We start from the raw sequence: 23272 nt of genomic DNA on the forward strand, positions 1-23272 counted from the left end.
CCAAAGCTCCTGTGAATTCTAAATTTGTTTGAAGAAAGTTGTGTGTACATGTTTCTGACTGGAGTAGTTTCATAAACTTCATCAGATTTTTGAAGCAGTTTATAATCTCTGCTCTCAGTTAAAAAAGATTGTTTTAAAGGAAGTCAGAAGTATACTTTTGTATCAAAAGTGTCATTTTATTGTACAGCTAATTTTTTCACATACCTACTATTTATCAATGAATTTTAAATAATGACTTTTCTGAAAACAATAGAATACATACATATTTGACATTGACTAGTGTTTCCTTATATTATTTTATTCAGATATTTATTATTTATAACAAATCAAGTCCCTACTCTGTCTCAAAGTTCCAATAACTTTATATATATTATTTCATTAATGCTCACAAATATGGGATATGTGAGATGATTGATAATCCCAAAATGTCAAAAATGAGATTCTCTGAGATCATTCTTATTCAAATTTTTACTTTATAGATGCAGAAACTGAGGCATAAAGACATTACATAACTTGTCCCAGGTTACATAGCTAGTACTGGATTAAGACTTTACTTCGTATTAATACATGTGTATGTATTTGATAAAAAATATTTTCTCTGTTAATGTTTTAATGTATGGAGAAGACAACAGGATGAGAATGAATCAGTATTGTGGGTTATAGCCAACTAACATAAAATTTTTAACAAATGGTGGAATGAAAGAATTTGGAAGCAGGTATGGGATTCTTGCCCAAGACAGGAGAAAGGAAGAGAGGTTGACAATGGATAGCATGCCCAAAGTGTCTTCTGTGGGCATTAAGTACTATTGTTCTAAGTCTCTTTATCACATTTAGTGCCCTTCATCACAAGATAGCCAGGCTGACTCCTGGGTTACAACCCCAGGGTCTCTTCCTCTTCTTTCTCCCTCACTCATTCCTGTGTTCTTTCCTCATAATTGTCTAATTGAGATCCTGGCATTTCCTCTCATCTTCCATTTACTTGGGCAACCAGCCAGCAGAGCATGTTTATGATGCTAGATGCTAATATATTTTCTCTGAGTGGTTTTCTACTTATTCTCTTTCTCACATTTTTCTGAGGCTTTTCCAGAGTGAGGCCAATAAATACCAGAAGAAAATGGGAAACTAAAACATCAAGCTACTCTTATTGGAAAAGAAAATATCTTTTCAATATTACTGTCCCCAGGAGTCTGATTTCAGATGGAGTTCACAATCAAATTTAGAATCTTGCATGCTTTAGGTTTGTACAGAGCAAGATCTGTACCAGATCTTGGTACCAGAATGGGATGGCATCAAAAAGTAGAAGGAAAGAACTCTCTTCAGTCTCTCTGGTTCATATCTAGGACAGTGAGAGTGGCCCCAGAGAGATAATTAGGAGAGCTGTGGAGTGAGAGTGGAGAAGGTTGGTCAACACTGTGCCCTGCTCAAACCTTATTTCCCAGTCAAGTCTCCCATTCCTCCCATAGGTCAAAGCTAGATTTATACAGTTATATTTAATTGGGTGTTGATTTTGATCAATTAAATAACTTATTCAGGTACTTAGATCTATATTCTTTAATTTCAAAAAGGATTTTTATTGAAAGAATAATTATGTTGAAGTAATAAAATTCCCTAAATTACTGTTTTACAAATTCCCTAACTCATCACTGTTTTCAAATTTTGTTCAGAGACACTGCACCAAGAACATACAAAGTTTATAACACATAACAGTTTTAAAAACTTAAAGTGATATTAAAATGGAGCTTGTTTAGTAATGACAACTCCGAGAGAATAACATTGAGTAATAAGAACACCATCACTATCTTCATTTATCTTATTTTCAACTGTATAAATTAGAAAGTTTAAACTGTTTGATATGTTTTATCAGGGTTTCCATGTGTTTAGAATATACTTTAATACAAATTGCTTTTAATATAACTTAAAAGTTGTTTGATGAACCATATTAACCAGATATACAGGCAAATCATTAGATGAGATCTAATTATTTTGTCACTTTAAATCTCTTTGTAAAATAGTGCATTGTCCAAAAAGTTCATTTAGTTTTTTCTGTGCTATGGCTCTAGTAGTGCTTGCTTATCTTTAACTTCATTCAAAACAATGAAGTTGTGTTAGATTGTATTGTGATAGCTGTCATATCAATGTGCATTTAAAAAAACATAAAAAATGGTGAATTTTTGTGCAGTCATTTTAATATTGAAGATGGAAGAAAATATGCAAGATTTTCAGTGTATTATGCTTTATTATTTCAAGAAAGGTAAAAATGCAAGCAAACTGCAAAAAAAAAAAGATTTGTGCAGAGTGTGGAGAAGGTGCTGTGACTGATAGAACATGTCAAAAATGGTTTGTGAAGTTTCTTGGTACTAATTCTTTGCTGTAGGGCTATCTTATGCATTGGAAGATGTTTAGCAGCAATCCTGGCCTCTAACCACTAGAAGCCAATAGCAGGAGATAGCCGATATACTCAAAATATCCAAATCAATAAAGTTTTTGGTGAAAATGAAAAATGTGTCTTTTATTTTATGGGAAAAAAACATAGGGATTTTTTGGTTGACCCAATATAACAATCTGTTAATTTTAGCCCATGTCTCCTACAATTAAAACATGAACATTTCTAGACAATCCATTTAGAATTAGTACTTATCCCGCTGTGTGTTAGTGATTCTATGTGCTTTTGTGCACATGATCTAACACAGCACTCTCACACCAGGTGGTTCATAGGCAGTTATCAGTTATGGCGGCCATCTACTTTTAAGTATGGACAATCCACACTAATAGTAATTACTACACACTATGCTGCTTTTGATAAAATTATGCAAAGTCTATTTGTTAAGTGTGTGTCCTACCTTGCAGAAATTGTTTCCCCTTCCCTTTGCAAGGTCCTTGTCCCATCTCTGTTTATCCTGGCCTATATCCATTGTCCAGCATTCCTTGCTACCAAGGACTTATTGCAAATCTCTCTTTGACTTCTAGCACCATTGGATAAAGATAAGTAATAAAAACAGAATTCAAATTTTCTAGGTAATTAGTACTAATAAGCTAAAGGATAGAAACTTGCAAGGGAATGTGAATTGTTAGAATGCTGAGGGACTCTGTCATTAAGTTTAATTTCTGGTAGGAATAAGAGGTTAGTTTTTTTGGTTTTGTTTTGGTTTTGCAAGGGGCCATTTTAAGAAGTCTCAATTTAGCACATCTGAGAAGTTTAATCTATCTTGTGTTATTACTCGATCTAGAAAAGGTTGACTTTGCTAGTTCTGTAAAAGTTATCCTGGACTCTGCTCACCTTGTTGAGAGCATATGTAACTAAATAATTCCAGAACATAACTCATATTTTATTTAAGATTGCTAAAAGATGAGTATAACATAGAAATCCAAGCGAAGATTATCCACCAGAACATCTAATGCTGGAGACTTAGCCTGAAACTGCTAGAAATAAGAAATCTTCAATCATGTGTAACCACCTGGCCAACAGTCATTTACGTAGATGATGCCACCAAGGGTCTGAGTGATCCATTCAATTCAGTTAAAACTAGAATTGAAATTTCATTTAATTAATTATATTAATTTTTAAGCCATTCAGTGTTAGTTATGCTAAAATTAAATAATGAATGGGGGCACTCTGTAGATTAATTGACAAGATGAAAGTAGGTATAATAAAGCCTCTGCATGTACCTAAGTCATGTTTGATTCATATTTAATACTCATATCAAACAAAAATGCAGCTAACTCCTGACAGTAAAAACCCATGCATCTTACATAAGTCTTCTTAATCATTTGCATCAATTTGAAAAATGGTGAAATTTCCTACTTAGGTTCAACAGCCTTAAAAAAGTAAAAATTAATCATGACCAATCCAATCCAATTGGAGTAGAATATACTAATTGGAAACTTCAGAGTATTTCATTAGTTGTACACACACCCAAAGTAATCAATTATACTGGAGCTATATGTGTTGGTTTTTTTCTTTAGGGAGAAGCAAAAATTAGATATATTTTGGTATCTAAACCCTAGAAGGTGGTGATTATTCTGTGAATAAATCTGTATAAGAACTTCAGTTACATTTATTCACTCCTGAAATACTTTGAAACTACTCAGATTTGATAAGGATAAAATTCTTTAAGGGGTTTTATCTGAAATGGCTGCTGAATTGCTAATCAAAGACTCTGAAGATGCATTGATCATCCTTACTGTTAAAATTCAATATTTTTGTAACAGTCAATAAATAGTATCAATGCCATCTACTTATCTACTTTATGAAGCAAAAAATACATTCAAAATTATTAGAAAGAATTACTATAATGGGAAGTGATAGAATTACATTAATAAATTTATTGAAAATTCAACTGTTATAGCTGGTACTTTTACTTATGCTTCACAGATAAGGATAATAATGCTTTTTATAAGGAGAGTTTTCTGACTCTGGCATTCTGTTCATGCTTATTGCCCTGAAAGAACACTGACTACTTCAGAGAAGAAAATCTCATGAATTCTATTCAACTGAAACCTAAATCATTCCCCTACAATTTCTGGGGTACCTAACATATGTTAGAGTTTTAACAAAAAATTATCCAAAAAGCCATAAAGGCTAAAGCTGACAGATTTTACTTCAACAATTATTTTTTTAAATATCTTTTTCATATATCAACTGAATTAAAATATGTGTATTAGTCTGAGAGGAAATCCTTCCAGTGTATACAGACAAAAGACTACCAGAATACAAAAATATCTATGAATATATAAAAGGGCAAAAAATACCCAACAGTAAAATTAACAAAGATATGAGTGAAAAGAAATCCAAATGAAAAATAGCAAAAAGGATGTTCATGCCTAGTAGTAATGTGATAAAAGAAATAGGATATATATGTAAATATGCATAAACATATGCATACATGTCACAAAAATATATATGTAAAAATGAAAAGGACAGATAGGCTAGAGTGTTGACAGTATACTGTAATGGTGTTCAAGCACCACTCCTGAGAGTATTAACGATTAGTCTCTTTAGATGGAAGTTTTGAAAATATCTACCATTATGTATGTGACTATCCATTGATCCAATAAATCTTCTTCTATTAATATACATGGCTAATAATGACAGAAATATCTAACATAAATTGAGTGTTTAATGTTTGTCAGTCATTCTTATAAGTGCTTTTTTTTTTCATTTCAGTCTCAAAAAAGAAAGAAACCCCATTCTATCAAAGGCCCTATTACTCTAATTCCCATTGTGCAGTGAGGAACAGTACAGAGAGGTTAAGTAAGTGCAGAGGGCTGACACAGAGACAGGATTTGAACTAACCCAGGCAGTCTGCCACCAGGGCTTTCTTTCTTAATGCTACTGTCGTTTAGAAATATCCTCTCAGGTTCACAAAGATGTTACAAGAAATGCTTCTGTACTTTTTTTATAATGGCAGACAACTGAGACCTGACTAATGCTTGTCAATATTGGTATGAATAAATAAATGTTTGATACATCTCTGAAATATAATACTATTTAGCTGCACAGTAGAATTACATAATCCTATATGAATTACATATATAACAAATAGTATACTTATATGATCTTATTTACTCTTATGTGTATATAGCTGTCTATGTGCACAAATACATAAAAGAAGAATTTGAAAGATATATGTCAACTAATTAATGGAGGGTTATTTTAGGCCAGGGAGACATTGATGGTGATTGAAACACATATTCTATTTGCCTCTATCATATGTGATAAAATAGAAAAACAGATTTAAGTACAATGAACTCTAAAAACAAAACCCAACAAATAAATGTAAGAAAACATACATAGTCACATTATTTACATAGATTAGTGAAGAAAGGAATACTTTAAAAAATGTGTAAATGCTACGAGGGGAGATCTCTGGGAAGCTACTGGAGTTTCTGGGGAAATTATATCAAACTTGATGCCCAAATGATTAATGATTAATGTAGGTGGATGATGGTGTTATTTTATGCAGAGGTGACACATTCATTAACTCATCATGCTGTTTTAGACATATGCAAAAATGTAAAAGCAGAAGAGAGCTGGATTGAGCTTTGGTACATGAAATGCTATGGTTGAAAGTGTAGGACAAAAAGTTGAAAAGGTGGGCAAGGACCAGATCACATGACATTTTGCCTTTGTGTAAAATCATTACAATGTTAGGTAAGTGAAAGATCAAATGAAATTTTGTTTTAGGAAAATTCTTCAGCAGCACCATAAGGGAGGGTGAAATGGGCAAGCTTTTAGGTAGGGAAACCCATCGGGACAGTAGGGAGGTGATCTAGATGCAGGAAGAGTCTGAGAAGAAATATACTTGAATGAGTTTGAGAGAACTTAGCAGGTAGAATAGAAAGGACTTAGAGATTCATTTGATTTTGAAGCTTGTGAGTAAGAAGTAGGAATCAAGGAAAATGTATGCAGTTAATATTAAGTACCTCTTTTAATTTTTGACAGCGTGTTCCCCATGTACCAAGCACTTATGTTTTCATTTAAGATAATAACTTGCAATGGTCTAGTCATTTCATTCTTTAAAAGCTAAGGCAATTATCTAATTTGTGTTCATAAACCCCCTTCTTGGCATAATGCAGATACATATCAGATATAAAAATATAAATACCAATAAAATATTAACAGTAAAAATTGGCATAATGCCTTAAAGAATAAAAGAGTTCAAAGTGATTGGTTATAGCAAGGAAAAACAGTTGTCTGTCTCTATTATATCAACAATATTAAGTGTAGCTGCCATCCGTTATTTCAACATTTAACACTTCAAGGTTTCACACAGATACTTGAATTATGTGTTTTTACACTATGGAATATTAAAATGATTTAGACTTTTCCCCTCATAATATTGCATTCATTCAGTGACACCACAGTTTGTACTGCTGAAAAAGCACTTATTAAATAATAAAAGCTCAAAATTCATAGGTACAAATGTGCTTTACTTTTAGAAGTGCTGCAGTCTTTTTAGATGAATTCATGTTAGTCCAAGCAAAAACTGGTATCCTTGAACTATTATTTTTTTTAAAGTGTATGCTGCACATTTGCTGGGAACATCAAAATCTGTGCTTATTAAATCATCCTGAAACCACAGTTCTATGACTTATAAAAGAAATTAGGCTCTACACTCAAAAAGCTGGTTATAAAATATTGTAGCTTTAAAAATCAGCATATGAAGAAACATTTGTATTTTATAGATACAAATTCCAAGAGATAGAAATGAATATAAGACTTTAATGTTCATAAAGATCCAAAGATGTTGCTAACAAAGACTTCCTTTAATGAGCCGATTTTCTACAGCATTTTTAAAAGGTTAACAAATGGACAGTTAACCTTCAAAACAAGTTCAAGGATCTTTAAATGCATACTATGTACCCGGAATACAGATCAAAATACTACAATATTGCCAAAGGAAAATATGCTGTTTCCCTAGTTACACATACGTACATTTGAAGGTATGTTTTGGGAGTCTTTCAATTTCATTATCAATTTGTTTTTGCTCAAAACAAGAGCTCAAGCTGTTCATTAAGAAAAGGAAGAACAACTGGAGGTTATACAGTTGTTTCTAATCACCATGTCAATTGATACACATTTAGAATTCAGTCTCCCCAAAGAAAGCAGATCAATATGTGTTTATAGAGCAGCCAGCATTTCAAATATATGGTTAGTGTAACTACATTCAATGTTCTTAAGTTTTTTACCTGTGACCAACAAGAAAAGAATGTTAGTGGCCTGTTCTGTGAAGAGTGGTGTCTTCTTACCACATATCATTTCAAAGCATCTGCTAGAACAGTTAGATTGGCTCAAGCTGAACCAGCACAATTACTGGTAAAATCTGCCTCATGATTTAAGAACCTACAGGGCTTTAAAAATCTATGATGCTACAGTATTTGCATTCTTAAAAAGACAACCCAAAATCAAACTAAACAAATACTGAAAATGTACTTTCCAGTACTATTTCAAAGTATTTCTACTCTTCATTCTAACAGCCATTTAGGAGACATAATTAGACACTGCCAATGGCTAATGAGCAGAGGTCAAAACAATTAGAATACATAGTAAATATATTTTTTAAATCAGGTAAATTAATTCACATGTACATTTTTATATATCCCATTTTAACTTTCAATTAATGTGTATCTTGAGAAAAATTAAAATGTGTGGAAAAGTAATTTTGTTTTAAGTTTATGGGTTCTTATATTATGCTACTACATTAGAGAATATTATTATCTGCCTAAATTGTGCCTGTTAGGCTTTATATTAGTCCTGGGTGATAAGATTATATTACTGTGTATCCCTATGATTATGGCAGAATCATAAACCACTAGGTACGTGGGTAAGCCAATGGAAGGTCCTTTTGTGATGGCAAACTTAGAGGAATAATATTCTATATACGTGAAGAGTGTTCCTCACCTTTCTTTTGTCAGTGGGTTCTTAACCAGAAGTTGGATCAGAGAGGTGGGACAAAGGCTTCTAATTTGCTGCAATTCTTGTCAAGAGATTCCATGATATAGATCACACATCAATGGAGAATTCAGTAGAAAGGAAGAAATAAAAGTGGCTCCCTTTTAAATTCATTCATTCTTCTAATTATTCTGCCTATATTTTTTTCAAGGACTACACAGACAGGAATGTTACTAAGCACTGGAAATACATGTTTCTGAACTACTTATTTTGAATATAAAGATGATAATAATAAAAATGAAACAATATGATACAGAGTCATGTTTATTAGTTGGTTTTAGGGATGATTCAGCTCTGTCTCAAACTGGGTGTGCTTCCTCTCTGGAAAGTCTATTATTCCCTGCAGTTTGGAAACCATGGCCAATCCAAAGTGAGTATTTTGATTTGGCCAGGTGGCTCAGTTGGTTGGACCATCTTCATGTTCCCTGGTCGGGAGCATATAGGAGGTAATCAATCAATATTTCTCATTCTCTATCTGCCCCCCCCCCCAATCTGTCTCTTCCCCTGCCTCTCTCTCTCAAATCAGTGAATATATCCTCAGGTGAATATTTTTTAAAAATGGGTATTTTATAGAGTATACTGGAAGGAAGCAATGTTGTCAAAATTTGATTCATAAAGGGTCCATACTGTAAAATCACACCTTTAATAACTGCATAAGAGAAGAATAAGCTTTAGTATAGAAATCCTGAAGTAAAAAATAGGATTCTCTTCACAAAATGTCTTAGATAAATGAACAGCTACATGGAGGTGCTTCTAGAAGGTAACATAATTTCCTAGCCAGAATATTAAGGTGGTTCAGGGGAATTAAACAGAGCTCAGTATAAACTTTTTTAGAATTTTTCATAAATATGTGTGTGATGATTATAATAAAGCATATAAGTCTTAGTGTGAATCTGCATGCATATATGCCTCCAATCTCATTTCATACCACCTTCCTTCTTTACAAACTTACTTGTTACCTAATGAGATGAAAAATAGAAACCCAACAAATCTAGACAATAGCAAAGAAATGCAGGATTTTGATTTTGAAAGTAACAGAAACTATCAGTAATGATGAAAATAGTTACCCACTCTAAATGGCTAGACACCACCCATATGATAGATTCCTGGCTGCTTCCACACAACACACTTTGTTTTTGGATGATTTGAAACCTCCCCAGGGCTAGAATTGTTTTTAGGCATCCAACCCTACTTTCCAGCTTACTTCCCTTCCTGTCCCACTGAGAAACAATTCAGTGTTTCATGATTTTGATTTTCTCTCTGCTCACACTGCAGCAGGCAGCTTCCATGCTCTGCCATGCTGTGTCTTGAGACATAAATGCCTCTTAGAAAATTCCAAAGTATTTTCAGCATATTCCCCAAATATCCTTTCCATGCTTTCCAAGGTACCTTTCTGGATTTAAATGAGGCCATTTTCTGAGAAAAATAACTTTCCTAATGATATTTATTATAACATAAAAACTGTACTTTCCATAATATACAGCTCCTGTTGAGGAGCAAAACATGATTAGTTCCAGATAACAAGCATTATTTTTCACTCTTTAAACACTAAAGCTCATTATTTCATTAGTTTCAGCCATGGTTCTGCTGTTTATCTGCTGTTTTCACTCAATGGGAAGTTATACAAAAGAGTAACACATCTCTTTTCACAAATAATACTCATCATGAGTAAATATGATATATATATTACAATGATTTCAATTACATTTCTAAATGTAAGTAGTATAAAATCACACATACATTTCTTTATTCCATTGCTCTTTTCTTTATATTTGAACTTGTATATTTCTACAAGTAATGATTTGATTAAAAAAGTATCATCAAAAAAATTAAAAGGTTGTATAAATGTCACTCCCTTGCTGCGAATTTTACATGCTCTTGCTTAGCTGAACTCTGAACATCTGGGCTGGCTTTCCACTGAAAAGGGAAATACGCCTAAGCATGAAATAGCGTGCCTGGAAATAACTGCTTGACACAGAGGAGGCTTGAAATGTGTGACAAACATTCTTCTCTTAATCACACATTTACACGCGCATTACTCTCATTTTTCATTTCTACAGAGTAATGCTGGACCTTAATAAAAAAGTTCACATTGTTCATTCCCTTCTTCATCTATAAGAATTTCCCAGCTTCCTATAAACTTTTAGGAATCAGAGTATGTCAATTGAAACTAAACAGCCTTTTCTAAGCCATGAAATGGGTTCTGACACAGAAAAGGTGTGGACATGGACTTTGGCTGTTTTTATGGGTTACATAACAATGACATTGATGACCATAAGGTCTACACAAAACTATCAAAATAGAACATTACTGTTTAATTTGTCAATGTAGTTGAATTCCTGTTATATTAATTTATGCTTTGGTCTCTGTCTAGACTCTGAGATCTTGAAGGCATCCCTGTGTCTTCCTCTTGTTTATATCTTCTCATTGTGCTTCATCTTTTTCCTTAAAAGTAACTAATGTCTGAGAATCATTTTTAATAATATGATGATTGAAGAAATTCTAGAAAATTATAAAGAACAAAATCACTTATAATCACACAACCCTGTAATGTGATTTTCTCAGAAGGCTTTCTTCTTTTTGTTTTAAATGACTTTTAAAATTCTTTAAAAATTTTAATGCATTACTAAAATTAACTCCAAAATTTATTTAAAATAAATTTTAAAATATAAATATTTCATAAAGAAAATTTAGAAAATGTAAATACATAAAAGGAAAAGAATAAAACACCTCATATCCCACCACCTAGAGAGAGCCCACATTCACTTCCATGTCCACATCCATTGTTCTCTGTACAGAATGTAGTATAACATTTTATTGTCCACATTATGCTTTTTCACATATCTACTGATGAGTAATTTAGTTATTATATATTCTTTAGAATAAAGAGATTAATATTTGCATAATTTTCTATCTTGTTTCTGTAGATCATTTACTCTTTCCCTAGTCAGTTGGTAAAGAAAATAAGGCAGTAGAGAACATTTCTGCTGAAACATTATCAACATTTCTTATCAACTCAGCCAGTTTAATTTGTGAAACAAGAAAATAAAGTGTTCCTTTGCTTGAAAAAATTTTTTTTCTTAAAATGACCTGATACATGTTAATTAAATTTGGATCTCTCTGTGTAGTGCTTGCTCCATTTTTCCAGCATAATGCTTATGGCAAGAAAGAAATGAAGAAAAAAAGAATAGGCATTTAAGATCAGTGTAGTGTTTCTCATTTTAAGTGAAAATTAACTTCATAGTACAGATTTCTCAAACATGACTTTCTGCAACATTATGGTGATAACATTTTATTTAAAATATGAATAGCACCAATAAAACACATAGTCAGCATGCTTAAAATTGCACTTTCCTCTGCAGAGAAAGAAAAATGCCAGAATTGCTTACCTGGGGATATGATGTAGAAGAAATCTTTAAATTCATCCATCCAGACTTCTGCCAGTCTCCTGTTGTTCTTGTTAATGACATGACCAGTGCCACCAGGAAAAGTGTATGGAGTAGCCTTCCGAAAAACATGACCCACATGGGAGCAAGTCACAATCTCCAATGAGCCTCCACATTGCCAGATCTGGGGGAAAGAACGATTGTTACAAAACAGTCATTGTAGATAATACTGTCTGAGAAGCAACTGAGGCTAAATGAGGCCAAATCTTCACATCTTATGTGGGTCAAGGAAACATCAGATGAATACAATTTACAACTAATATACTTAGATTTGGCAAAATATTCTAGTTTGGAAGAACTTTATATATTTAAATACTGTAACATTAGAATCATAGAAATAAGATGTAATTTTTTTCGTGTGCCTTTATTAGACTACTTAATTTTCAGTTTCTAGTAGTTAACTTAATTGTTGTTTAAGAGTGATTTGGTGTCCAAAATTTGCTTCAAATGAATGAATTTGTCCATGTTAGATGTATCTTCAATAACTAAATTTGATCTGGAGAAAAATCAATCTGTTACATAGCATCCATTTGGAATTTTAAATTGCCACTAATTCCCAGTTGTCTGTACCCCCGTATCATAAGGCCTTTGGATATGTTATTATTCTTACTAAAATATGTTGGAACTCCTTTATATGTCCTCAACATCTACACATCCTTGAAAGCCCATCTCCAAGATGATTCCTTTTTAGTACTGAGATTTAAAATTGCATGAGTTTTGTACTTTGAACACATCTTTATGAAGAATTGATTACACCATGTTATAAGCAATTGTTTACTTCACCGTCACTTGGAAGATGTATGCAACATATTTCTTGTTATCCTAGATTTACTAAGAAGTTGGGGCCATCTATTAAATAGATACCCATAAAACATTTTAAGCACCCATAAAACATTTATTTCTATAAAATCACATATATATAGCCATAGGTTATACTAATAGTATGTGTGTATGTATGTTTTATATAGACAAATATACCTATATATTACTTAAATACATAGATGTGACTTATATGTACTTATACTACCCACACCCATAGATTTATTTCATAATGTGATATGTTACATAAGTGCTACAGTTTTTATTCCAATAAACAAAGTCATCATGATTGCTATATGTAATTGGAAGGACTTGGTTTAATACTGTAGCTAACATTGCTCCTATTCTAAGAAGAGTTGCTTATCTGTAGAGAAAACATTCTCCAGTTCATTCCTCAAGTAATATTTATTTTAAAAGGGGGCTACTCTCAGGATTGTGTAGTGCTATGAGACATTCATTTGTACCAGAAGATGAAAGATGCCAGGTAACAAGCTGTATTCATCAACAATGTTTTGTGTATTACATATATCTTTTCTCATTTTCTGCCTAAATATTGTAATGCTAACAAAGAAGATATTCCAATCAAACACCAAAATGATGCAGTGATATAAAAGAAGACTGGAATTCACCATTCCTATCAAAAGTCAGGATAACTCATTCTTAAATAATCAATGTGTTTAATTAATTGGTAACTTTCTCATCTTTCTAGCATGAAAGCTATAAATTTTTTTTGTAATTACATATATTTTTACATTCTTCCTTACCATTGGAAAGGAGGAAGTTGATCCTTCTATCAAAGACAAATTTATACTTGTTTGTCTAGATCATATCCCTTAAATCTAGCTTAAAGATTTCACTGGTTTGGTTCTCCTCTTAATCTTCTCCTGAAACATCAATATTTTCCCTCATTCCTAGATTATATCTATCTTCACATAGTATCACTTAAAATCTCCTCTTTCAAATAGGTTAAAAAGAGATAAACATTTAAAAAATTACAAAATACAACAAAAACTCCATTCCTCAGTCCATATTTTCATTCAACATCTCTTTTTTTCTGAATCCTCTCCTATAAATTAACATAAAATTTTTATTGAGATAGGTTGTTTCCCTTGCTCCACGATTCATCTATTTTCTATTCATCACGAAGTTCTTTACATTTCTGTATCTTCCCCAAAATTGCCATAGTGAAAATCACCAAAGTTTCTTGATGAATACATATCAGACACATTCTTGGATGCTCTAGCTTTTTGTCCTACTACTTCCCTGTTTGCATACTTTAACTCTAAACATCTACTTGAATGCTGGCCTTCATTGTTCTTTATTCATTCTCCAGGTGTTCTTATTTGTTCTTACAACTTTACGTATGATTTCATTAGTTACCACCTCCACAGTGACATCTCATCCCAGACCTCCTCTGTGGAATCCAGACTTATGAATTCAAATATCTATTTGATGTGTTCTCTTGCAGAGACATCCACAGAAACATGTCTGAAGTGGAACTGTCAATTCATCTCCATCTCATCAATCAGGTCTTATTTCCTTTCAGTGTTTTAAAAAAAGTCATCAATAAATAGTGCCACCATTCATCCAGGTGGTCAGCACAAAAAAGCAAACAAACAAAAACACCAGGATCCTCCCAAAGCCTTAGAAGTCTTCACTGATTTATTCTTTTCTTTAATCACTTATACTCAATCCATCAACAAATCCTGGTGGCACTCTCTATAAAATAATTCTCAGTATATTGTCTCTGTCTCCTGTGCCACCATCTTTGTCCTAATTATCAACATCTCTTGTCTGTCAATGGCAACAGACTCCTAATGGTCTTGCTGCTTTCACTGCTGCTCTCCTACGATTTGTTTTGTACTGAGAAATCAGAGTGGTCTTTAAAAATTTAATCACTTCATTTCGCTTCCCTGCTTAAATCCTTCAATGATTTCTCATTGCACTGTGAATATAAACAAGAATCCTTTAACAGGGCTTCTAAGACCCTACATAATTCTCCCCCTCTGTCAATAAGCGCTGGGGATATTGGCCCTCTGCCATTTCCTGGAATAACAAATCACACACCAAAGTGCCAACGCTGCTCTCCCTGCACCAGGAATACAATTCTGTCTGCCTGTCATCTGACTGCCTCTTCCCCAAATTTCTCATCTCGGCTAAAACATCACCTCATCACAGGGATATTCCCCATTTTCCATATTTAAAGTACCTCATCCCAGGTTTTTTCTGTAATAGCAACCTCCATTTATTTCCTTCATTTCTCATCATAATCTGCAATTTATTTATTTGTTCGACTATGCACATTTCCTCCAATAAGAATGCAGCCTCTAAAAGGGCAGTGGGGATGCCTCGTCTTTGTAGTCACAGAGCCAAGCCTAGTGCATGCTACCTGGTATGTACAATAAGTACCAAGATTCATATAACAAAGGCATCCATGGCAGAATATAAGATTTAAACTGACATATTTTAGAGAGATTTTAAATTGAAATTTTCATAGAAATATTTTGAGTATCAAACCAGGCAGTGTAGTTTATTAAAATGATATGCAACTGCTGTTTGCCATACCTTGGGAATAGAGAAAGTACTTTGGAGGTCACAACACAAGCAAACACTAGACATTATTGATAGTTTATGAAAAACCATGTTGCTAAATAATACAATCTTATTACTATTTTCAAAATGCTCACCCCAGGATACATTTATTGATTTTAGAGAGAGAGAAAAGAAGAGGGGATGGAGAGAGAGATCCATCAGTATGACAGAGAAACATCCATAGGTTGCCTCCCGTGTGTAGCTCAGTCTAGAAGCAAACCTTCAACCTGTGTATGTGCCCCAACCGGGGATCGGACCAACAAATTTTTGGTGTGTAGGATGATGTTCTAACCAACTGAACAACCAGGCCAGGGCCAATTTTAAATTTTAATATTTTATAAAAGTAGCCATTTAGCTGAATTCACATTATCTCTCTGTCAAAAAATGCAATTTAGTGAAGTACTCTGGTATTTGCACGATGTGACCAGGCCATTCAGACAGGTGTCCCCAGTTTAGAAGAAATAGCATATGGTATGTTGTACTTGAGAAGAAATTTAAGATTTTCTCTTCATTGTCAGGAATGCAGTGTTAGTATTGAAACTTTCCCTCCTCTTCTGTGGATTAGGTATAAATGAAGAGTTTCTTTCTTCTTTCACCCCAGTCATATAGCAGAACTAGATGAATGAAAGAGAGACTAGCAGTTCACTCCCTGGTGGATGTTTCGATCAGTGAGCTCAGCATTTCTACTATGGTGCTGCCATTGAACACAGCATGAGTGGGGAGTGAGTGTGGGGGAAAGCCTAAAGTGTGGGAAAGAACACGATTGGAGTGCAATGGGGGGCCCCTCTGATACAGAGAATACCGAAGGTGGGTTGGGGTTCACGGTACAACTCATTCCTGCACATCCCATCCAGGGATGCAATGACTCTGGGGGGAGTGGTCTTCGGAGGTAAGTGGACCAGACTTTAGTGATTCCCAGACTCTACATGGGATATAGAAGAGAAAAAAAAATGAGCTTTGGGACTATCAACATGGCAAATTATAAGCAGATGTACTGTTGACATAGGGGATCTTACAGGGTCAGAAAGAGACAAAAATTTCCCTCTCCAAAAGGCATTTGAATGACAGAGGGTGTAGGGGGTGAAGCTGAGAACACTTTTAAGTAAACAACAAAACCTTGTATAGAAGACTGTCATATAAACAGAGGTCACAAATAGCAAGTGAAACCATACTGAGACAATAATAGGCAGCCATCATAAAACATGATATGTTAAGACCTGCCATTCTCTATCCCTTCTGTTTGATCTTACGCTCTGGGGGCCTGGCAATGCAGAAACCCTTCCAGTACTTCTATCAGTGTGGGCCTAGGGAATGCGAGCCATGTAGTGCTTATGAAATCAAATCTTTGAACTGAACATTACTAGTTTTTTTAATAACCGAAAGTGACCAGAAAGCTATAGAATCTGTTCCAAATGACATCAGGATTTTAAAGAACATTCTTCAAAGCATGAAACAATGATTAGATAAAAAATAAAACCATTAAAGTTTTTATACCACTGATTTCCGACTACTCAGTAAGCACTGTTGCATATAATTAGTGATTGACAGCTGTCCTCAGGGTTCCCAATTTGCCTTTTTTGCAAATGTGGATTAGCACTGTGGCTGTGTAAGTGAGGGCCTCTTATTTCCACTCTGTCCCTCTTGGCCCTTACCCTGGGTTGTAGGCTTATGGATTTTATGCCTTAAATATATAGACAATCAAGAAAATGGTATCTAGCTTAAAATCTTTTAATAGTAGGGTTCCAGTAGTTTCATTCCTTTTCTTCCTAATAAGCAAGTGTGAGGATAGGTGAAAGTGCTGATTTTGGGTTATCCTCCTAACTGCAATGAGATTTTGTGTGCACATGTATTGGCATAATGCAATAATGGTTGTTGATTTACAAGACAGAAGAAAAGTCTGTCACTGACTTTCACTCTCACAGATGGAGGCAGTTCTTACACACTTATGAGAGATAACAGAGGTGGAGGTAAATGTTGCATCACTCAGCGAACACTGGCCTGTGTTTTGCTTTAGAGCCAGTCTACTGACTACAGGAAAAAAGTGAGTGCTTCTCCCATTGCCACCTGTGCTCACAAATGTCATAGACATTCATGTGATATTTCCCAGGTAAAGTCTCTGTGCCAGATTTGCATGAAAATAAAAAGATCAAGGTAGGAGTACATAGCATTGTACATTATCTAGAGTGATATTGTCACGATAATGCCCAGTTAATACAAAAACAAAATATTCAATTGATCAAACATTGACCAGGTAGTCATTGTGTACTTAGTAGATACAGTTCCCAGCAAACAATATAGTTAAATATTAAAGTGAAAAGAATTCAAAATGAGTGGAGTCCCTATGACTAGCATGGTAATTTCCCTTAGTGTACTTTCAAAAAATGTTTTGAAAGGATGGAAGAAATGAAGGAAAGAAAAGAAGGAAGAAAGAGTATGACACAGTCATTAATAACTTGGGCATGGAGATAAGCAAGTAGAAATTTTCCAGTGACTCTGTCACTTACTGTCTATGTGTACTTGTAAAAGTTATTTAAGTCTTCAAGGTTTTAATTTTCCCATTGGAAAATGGGATAAACTGTGTGGATTCAAGCACTATGCCTGACACTTCCTGTGGGAAGAATGAAATTATCTGTATATTGCCTAACTTTCTGTTGTTGTTGTTCAAGGAAACAGATATCTGCTGATTATCAGGTTCTTCTTGCTTATTAGAACTATTTTATTCAAATTCTGGTGAACTTTACCTTTTTTGGAATTACAATGTCTAGGAAGGTAGGTAAAGTGTAGAATTTTATAAAATAGCCAATTAGTCTCCAGTTAGAAATTATTTTGGTTTTTGAAATTATTTTACAGTGTCTGAACAAACAGTATACACTGAATAAAATACGATGCCTCACCCACATGAACACTCGATGTCCAAACTAGCATATGAACTAATGATGTCCAAATTATTCTGTATCATCAAGCACAACTGATTGCTATTTTATGGCTTTCTAACAGATTAATATTTGTATACCATAACTCTCTCAAGAAAATTCCATCATGTATAAAATGCAAACTGTACTTTTATCCACAGGGGATTGAAACTAGTTAGTTGCTTGTTTTTGTTCCCAGATATTTTTTATGAGAGACTTTTGATGATGGAGAAAGTTATTAATCAAAATGTAAAATGCCCATTGCTCATTTGATTATCTTCTTGATTTTCTTCTCCCAGCTAGAAGACAATTAACTAACATGCATTATTCTTTTCATGTTTCTTGGCACCTGCATCAGAGTGACATTTTAATTAAGGTTTGTAAACTTCATAAACTTCAACTTTGCAATCTCAGCTCTAGTGTTACAATCGTTTCTTATTTTACAGCTGTTGAGTCAAATTCGTGCAGCTGCTTGTCTTCACACTACTCATCCCTGCTATCCCCCTGCCCTCTCCCACACACACGATCTCCGGCACAGAGTCTTTGTTTATTTTGGCCATAAACAAAAACAACAACAATATACCATGGAAGCACATACACAAAGGTTGTGACTGTGGAGGCTCTAGTTCCCAAGATCATATCCTGACTCTGCCACTTATTAGCAGGATGAACTTGGTTACTTCATATTTCTGTGCTTTATGTTTCAGAAATAACATGAGGCTAGGAGCATCTACTTCACAGGTTATTGCTAGTACCGAGGCAACCTGACACACATAAAGATACTTAACCTTTGTGAGAAAATTAGATTGAAATGGAGCAAATAGGAGAGACTTATTAAGAGGCTATTACAATCATCTACGGAAAAAGATGATAATGACTAGACCAGAGTGATGACAATGAAAATAGAGAGTAGAGAGGAATGTAACAACTTGACATAATCTGGGGAATTAAAGCTAAGAATTAATGTATGTGATTTCCCCTTCTATTATGTTCTCCCTATTAGGCCAAAGTCACACACATTTCTTCAGGAAAACAGCTCTTAAGTATGCTAGTAGCTTTCATCGACCACAGTTTTTACTGACTTACAGCCTTGTCACTTACTTTTATACCTCCTCACTGTATTTAGCTCAGTTCTTTAGTTTGTCATGTTGTTAAACGTTCGTGTGTGTGTATTTATGTATATACATTACATATCTCTATTTTAGTCTTATCTCCCTAACCACATTATTATCTTTTCTGGAAGGGGCATCACATGTTTCACTTTATGAAATTGACATTCATCAGTACATGAAATTTAAATTCACTTTTTGAAATTGGTATAATTCACACATAGTGAAAAATATTAGAACTTATATGTACTATTCAATCAGTGTTTTCAAAGTTTAAAAAATATTTAGTTCACATTGGTGCTTAACACATTGTATGTGGGAAACATATTTATATGTTTTACGTTGACTGGTAGTAGAGCTCGCAATAAAAACTACCCACAAACAATGTGTTAATACATAAGGAGTGACCAATAGAGCTATTCATATTGATATAGCAAAATCTGAAAAATCACACAACTTATACAAAATGTGTCTCATAAAATGAAATTAGGTCCTGGCTGTGTTGCTCAGTTGGTTGGAGCATCAACTATAAGCCAAAAGACTGCAGGTTCTATTCCTGGTCAGGACACATACTTAGGTTGTGGGTCATATCCCAAGTTGGGGTATATACAGGAGGCAACTGATTGTTGTTTTCTCTCTTTTTATCTCTCCTTTCTTCTCTCTAAAATATTAATAAATGTACCTTCATATGAGGACTAAAAATGGAATTAAGAACAACATTTATTATTTTCTTAGTTCCAACAAAGGAAAAACTAAAATAAGATACCGATGAGTTGGTGAGTTAATTTTCAAAGTATTTCTTTCTGTATTCATTGTTTGTTTCAAATTATTACTGTCAACACTTCGATTCTCCACTTTGTTAATACGTACTCAAGTAGATTGATGACAAATCCTTTAATTCTTACAATTGAAGCAAAGACTAAAAGAATCTTTCCTGAAGGCAATATGATCCTTAATAGGTTGACACAAATACAAAAGGCACGAGAGTCTTCATCTAAAAGAGGTGGACATAAGGGCTTCTGTAGGCATTTTCTATTCATTCCTGACACAAAACTTGCTAGTTATTCCTTATAATTGTTTTGATCAGGGAGGGTCTCCTTTAATTTGTTTGACTCTTGGTCTGATTTGCAATTCAGAATATCACTGGGGAGATTTATGTGATCTTGAAGAGGTCTCTCGTGCTGGAGTCATATTCTGATATCATAACGTCTCAAGATGAAGTCTCATACGTCAAGCTGCCGTGACCTTCCAGTGCTCACCAGAGATGTTAGGGACCATGGATTCAACATGTCTAAAAATCCATCCAAGTTTGACTAATTTGGTGTATTTTAAAAAACAGAATTATTATTTGTATAAAAAAGAAAAGAAAGCACCAGATTTGAAATGGGAAAGCTGGATTCTGGATATGAAATAAACACATCTAATTGTTAAATTTGGAACAAGTTAATCTTGAGAGTCCTAAGAAAATTCGTATGTAAAAGGAAAGGTAGTAAGATTGATAGTGGCTAAGTTTTCTTCCATATTTCTCACATTCAAATTCATTCTTTATATAGAGTAAATGACTAATTTCAGAGATCATATCTTCAGATAGGAATTATAAAACTCTCCAAAAATGTTTTTTAATTGTTCAATTACAGTTGGCATTCAATATTATTTTATAGAAGGTTAGTCTGTACAGCATAGTAGTTAGACATTTATATATTTTATGAAATGATCCTCCAATAATTCTAGCGCACACCTGACACTGCACACAGTTATTACAATATTATAGACTATATTTCCTATGCTGTGCTTTACATCCTCAGGACATTTTGTAAGTAACAATTTGTACTTAATTGCTTCATCTATTTCACCTAGACCCCCAACCCCCTCCCATCTGACAGCCATTAATTTATTCTCTGTATCTATAAGTCTATTTCTGTTTTGTTTGTTTTGTTCTTTACATTCAAGTAAAATCACATGGTAATTGTCTTTCTCTACCTGACTTATTTCAGAGTATAATTCCCTCTACATCTGTCTGTGTGTCACAAATGGTAAGATTTCATTTTTTTTTTATTGCTGAGTAATAGTCCATTGCATATATGTATCACATACTCTAAACAAACACTTCAATTAAAAAATGGGCAAAGACTCTAAAATATATAAACAACTCATACAATTCACCACCAGGAAGACAAACAATCCAATTAAAAAATGAGTAAAAAACTTGAATAGACACTTCTCCAAGGAGGACATATAGAGGACCCATAGACATATGAAAAAATGCTCAGCATCACTAGCCATCAAAGAGATGCAAATTAAAAACACAATGAGATATCACCTCACACCTGTCAGAATGGATAACATTACTAAACAAACAATAAGTGCTGGTGAGGATGTGGAGAAAAGGGAACCCTAGTGTACTGTTGGTGGGAACGCAGACTGGTGCAGCCACTGTGGAAAACAGGATGGAATTTCCTCAAAAATTTAAAAATGGAACTGCCTTTTGATCCAGTGATTCCACTGCTGGGAACGTACCCTAAGAAATCTGAAACACCAATTCAAAAGAACCTATGCACCCCTGTGTTCATAGCAGCACTATATATAATAGCCAAGTATTGGAAATAGCCTAAGTGCCCATCAGTAGATGAGTGGACTAAAAAATTGTAATATATCTACACAATGGAATACTATGCAGAAGAAAGAAATAAGAAAGAATTCCTACTTTTTGCGACAGCATGGATGGAACTGGAGAATATTATGCTAAGTGAAATAAGGCAGTCGATGAAAGACAAATACCATATGATCTCATTTATGAGAGAAATCTAATGAACAAAATAAACTAATGAGCAAAACAGAACAGAGACATGGAAACAGGGAACAGACTGACAGCTGCCAAAGGAAAGAGGGGAATGGGGGAATAGTGGGAAGAAAGGGAAGGGACTTGTCAAAGAACATGTATGAATGACTCATGGACATGGACAACGGTGTGGGGATTGACTATGAGAGCAGGACATGAGCTGGATAGTGGAAGGCAAAAGGGGAAAAATTGGGACAACTGTAATAGAATAAATAAGAATTTTTAAAAATGTAAAAAATATATAAAAAATGGGCAAAGGACCTACATGGATGCTTCTCCAAAGAGAACATACAGATTGATAACAGACGTGTGGGAGATAATCAGTATCACTCTAATCATCAGAGAAATCAAATTAAAACCATAATGAGATGGCACCTCACAGCTGTCAGAATGTCTGTCAACAATAAATTAACAAACAAGTGTTGGTGAGGATGGGGAGAAAAGAGAACCCTCGTGCACTCTTGGTGGGATTGCAAATTGATGCAGCCACTATGGAAAGCAGTATGGAGGTTCTTTAACAAATTAAAAATAGAACTACCTTATGAACAAGCAACCTACTTTAAAAAGATATATGCATCCAAAATTTCAATCAACATTTTCCTAGTTGAGGAAGCTGATTATATGTTAGTTAAATTAGAAGGACATGGTACAAATATCATTCTCTGAACAAGAGAAACTATGAGAAATAACATTGTAAAATTTATTATAAAGCAATCAATGTGTTTTTTCCCATCAGATTTGGTAGTTACTCTATTTTAGAAAGGTCACAAATATTACAAAATATGCAAAGAACTTCAGGCCATAGGATAGTTTTTCAAGAAACAGAAATAGGGTAATTTGAATATTTTATTTTCACATTGGTATTAAATGTAGGCAATTCTGATTTGAATCTTTTTCAATTCATATATCCCATTAATTCTTTTAAAATGTCCAGTTATCAAGTATTTTCTCTTACAAAGTACTTTCTACCTTAACTTAGAAATAAATCTTCTGAAATCTCCAAATTCAAAATGAACCCTTTTATACCTATTCATTTCCTAAAAGACTTAAAATATTAATCCTGAAATAATTTTCCTTAAGGGAGGTCTCCCAACTTAATCTAC

General features: G+C 33.9%; 1 protein-coding gene across 5 annotated transcripts in view; it reads right to left on the reverse strand.

The window, feature by feature from the left end:
* The window catches only part of GALNT13 (polypeptide N-acetylgalactosaminyltransferase 13), a 494468-nt gene that overhangs the window by 132567 nt on the left and 338629 nt on the right, over positions 1-23272 (reverse strand). For all 5 annotated transcript variants that reach the window (XM_036023469.1, XM_028510990.2, XM_036023467.1 and 2 more), the window contains one exon: positions 11842-12022. In XM_036023469.1, the coding sequence (XP_035879362.1) occupies positions 11842-12022 (181 nt within the window). The remainder of the gene's footprint in view (positions 1-11841; positions 12023-23272) is intronic.

Source organism: Phyllostomus discolor, chromosome 4 (genome assembly GCF_004126475.2).
Source record: "Phyllostomus discolor isolate MPI-MPIP mPhyDis1 chromosome 4, mPhyDis1.pri.v3, whole genome shotgun sequence".
Classification (NCBI taxonomy): Eukaryota; Metazoa; Chordata; class Mammalia; order Chiroptera; family Phyllostomidae; genus Phyllostomus; species Phyllostomus discolor.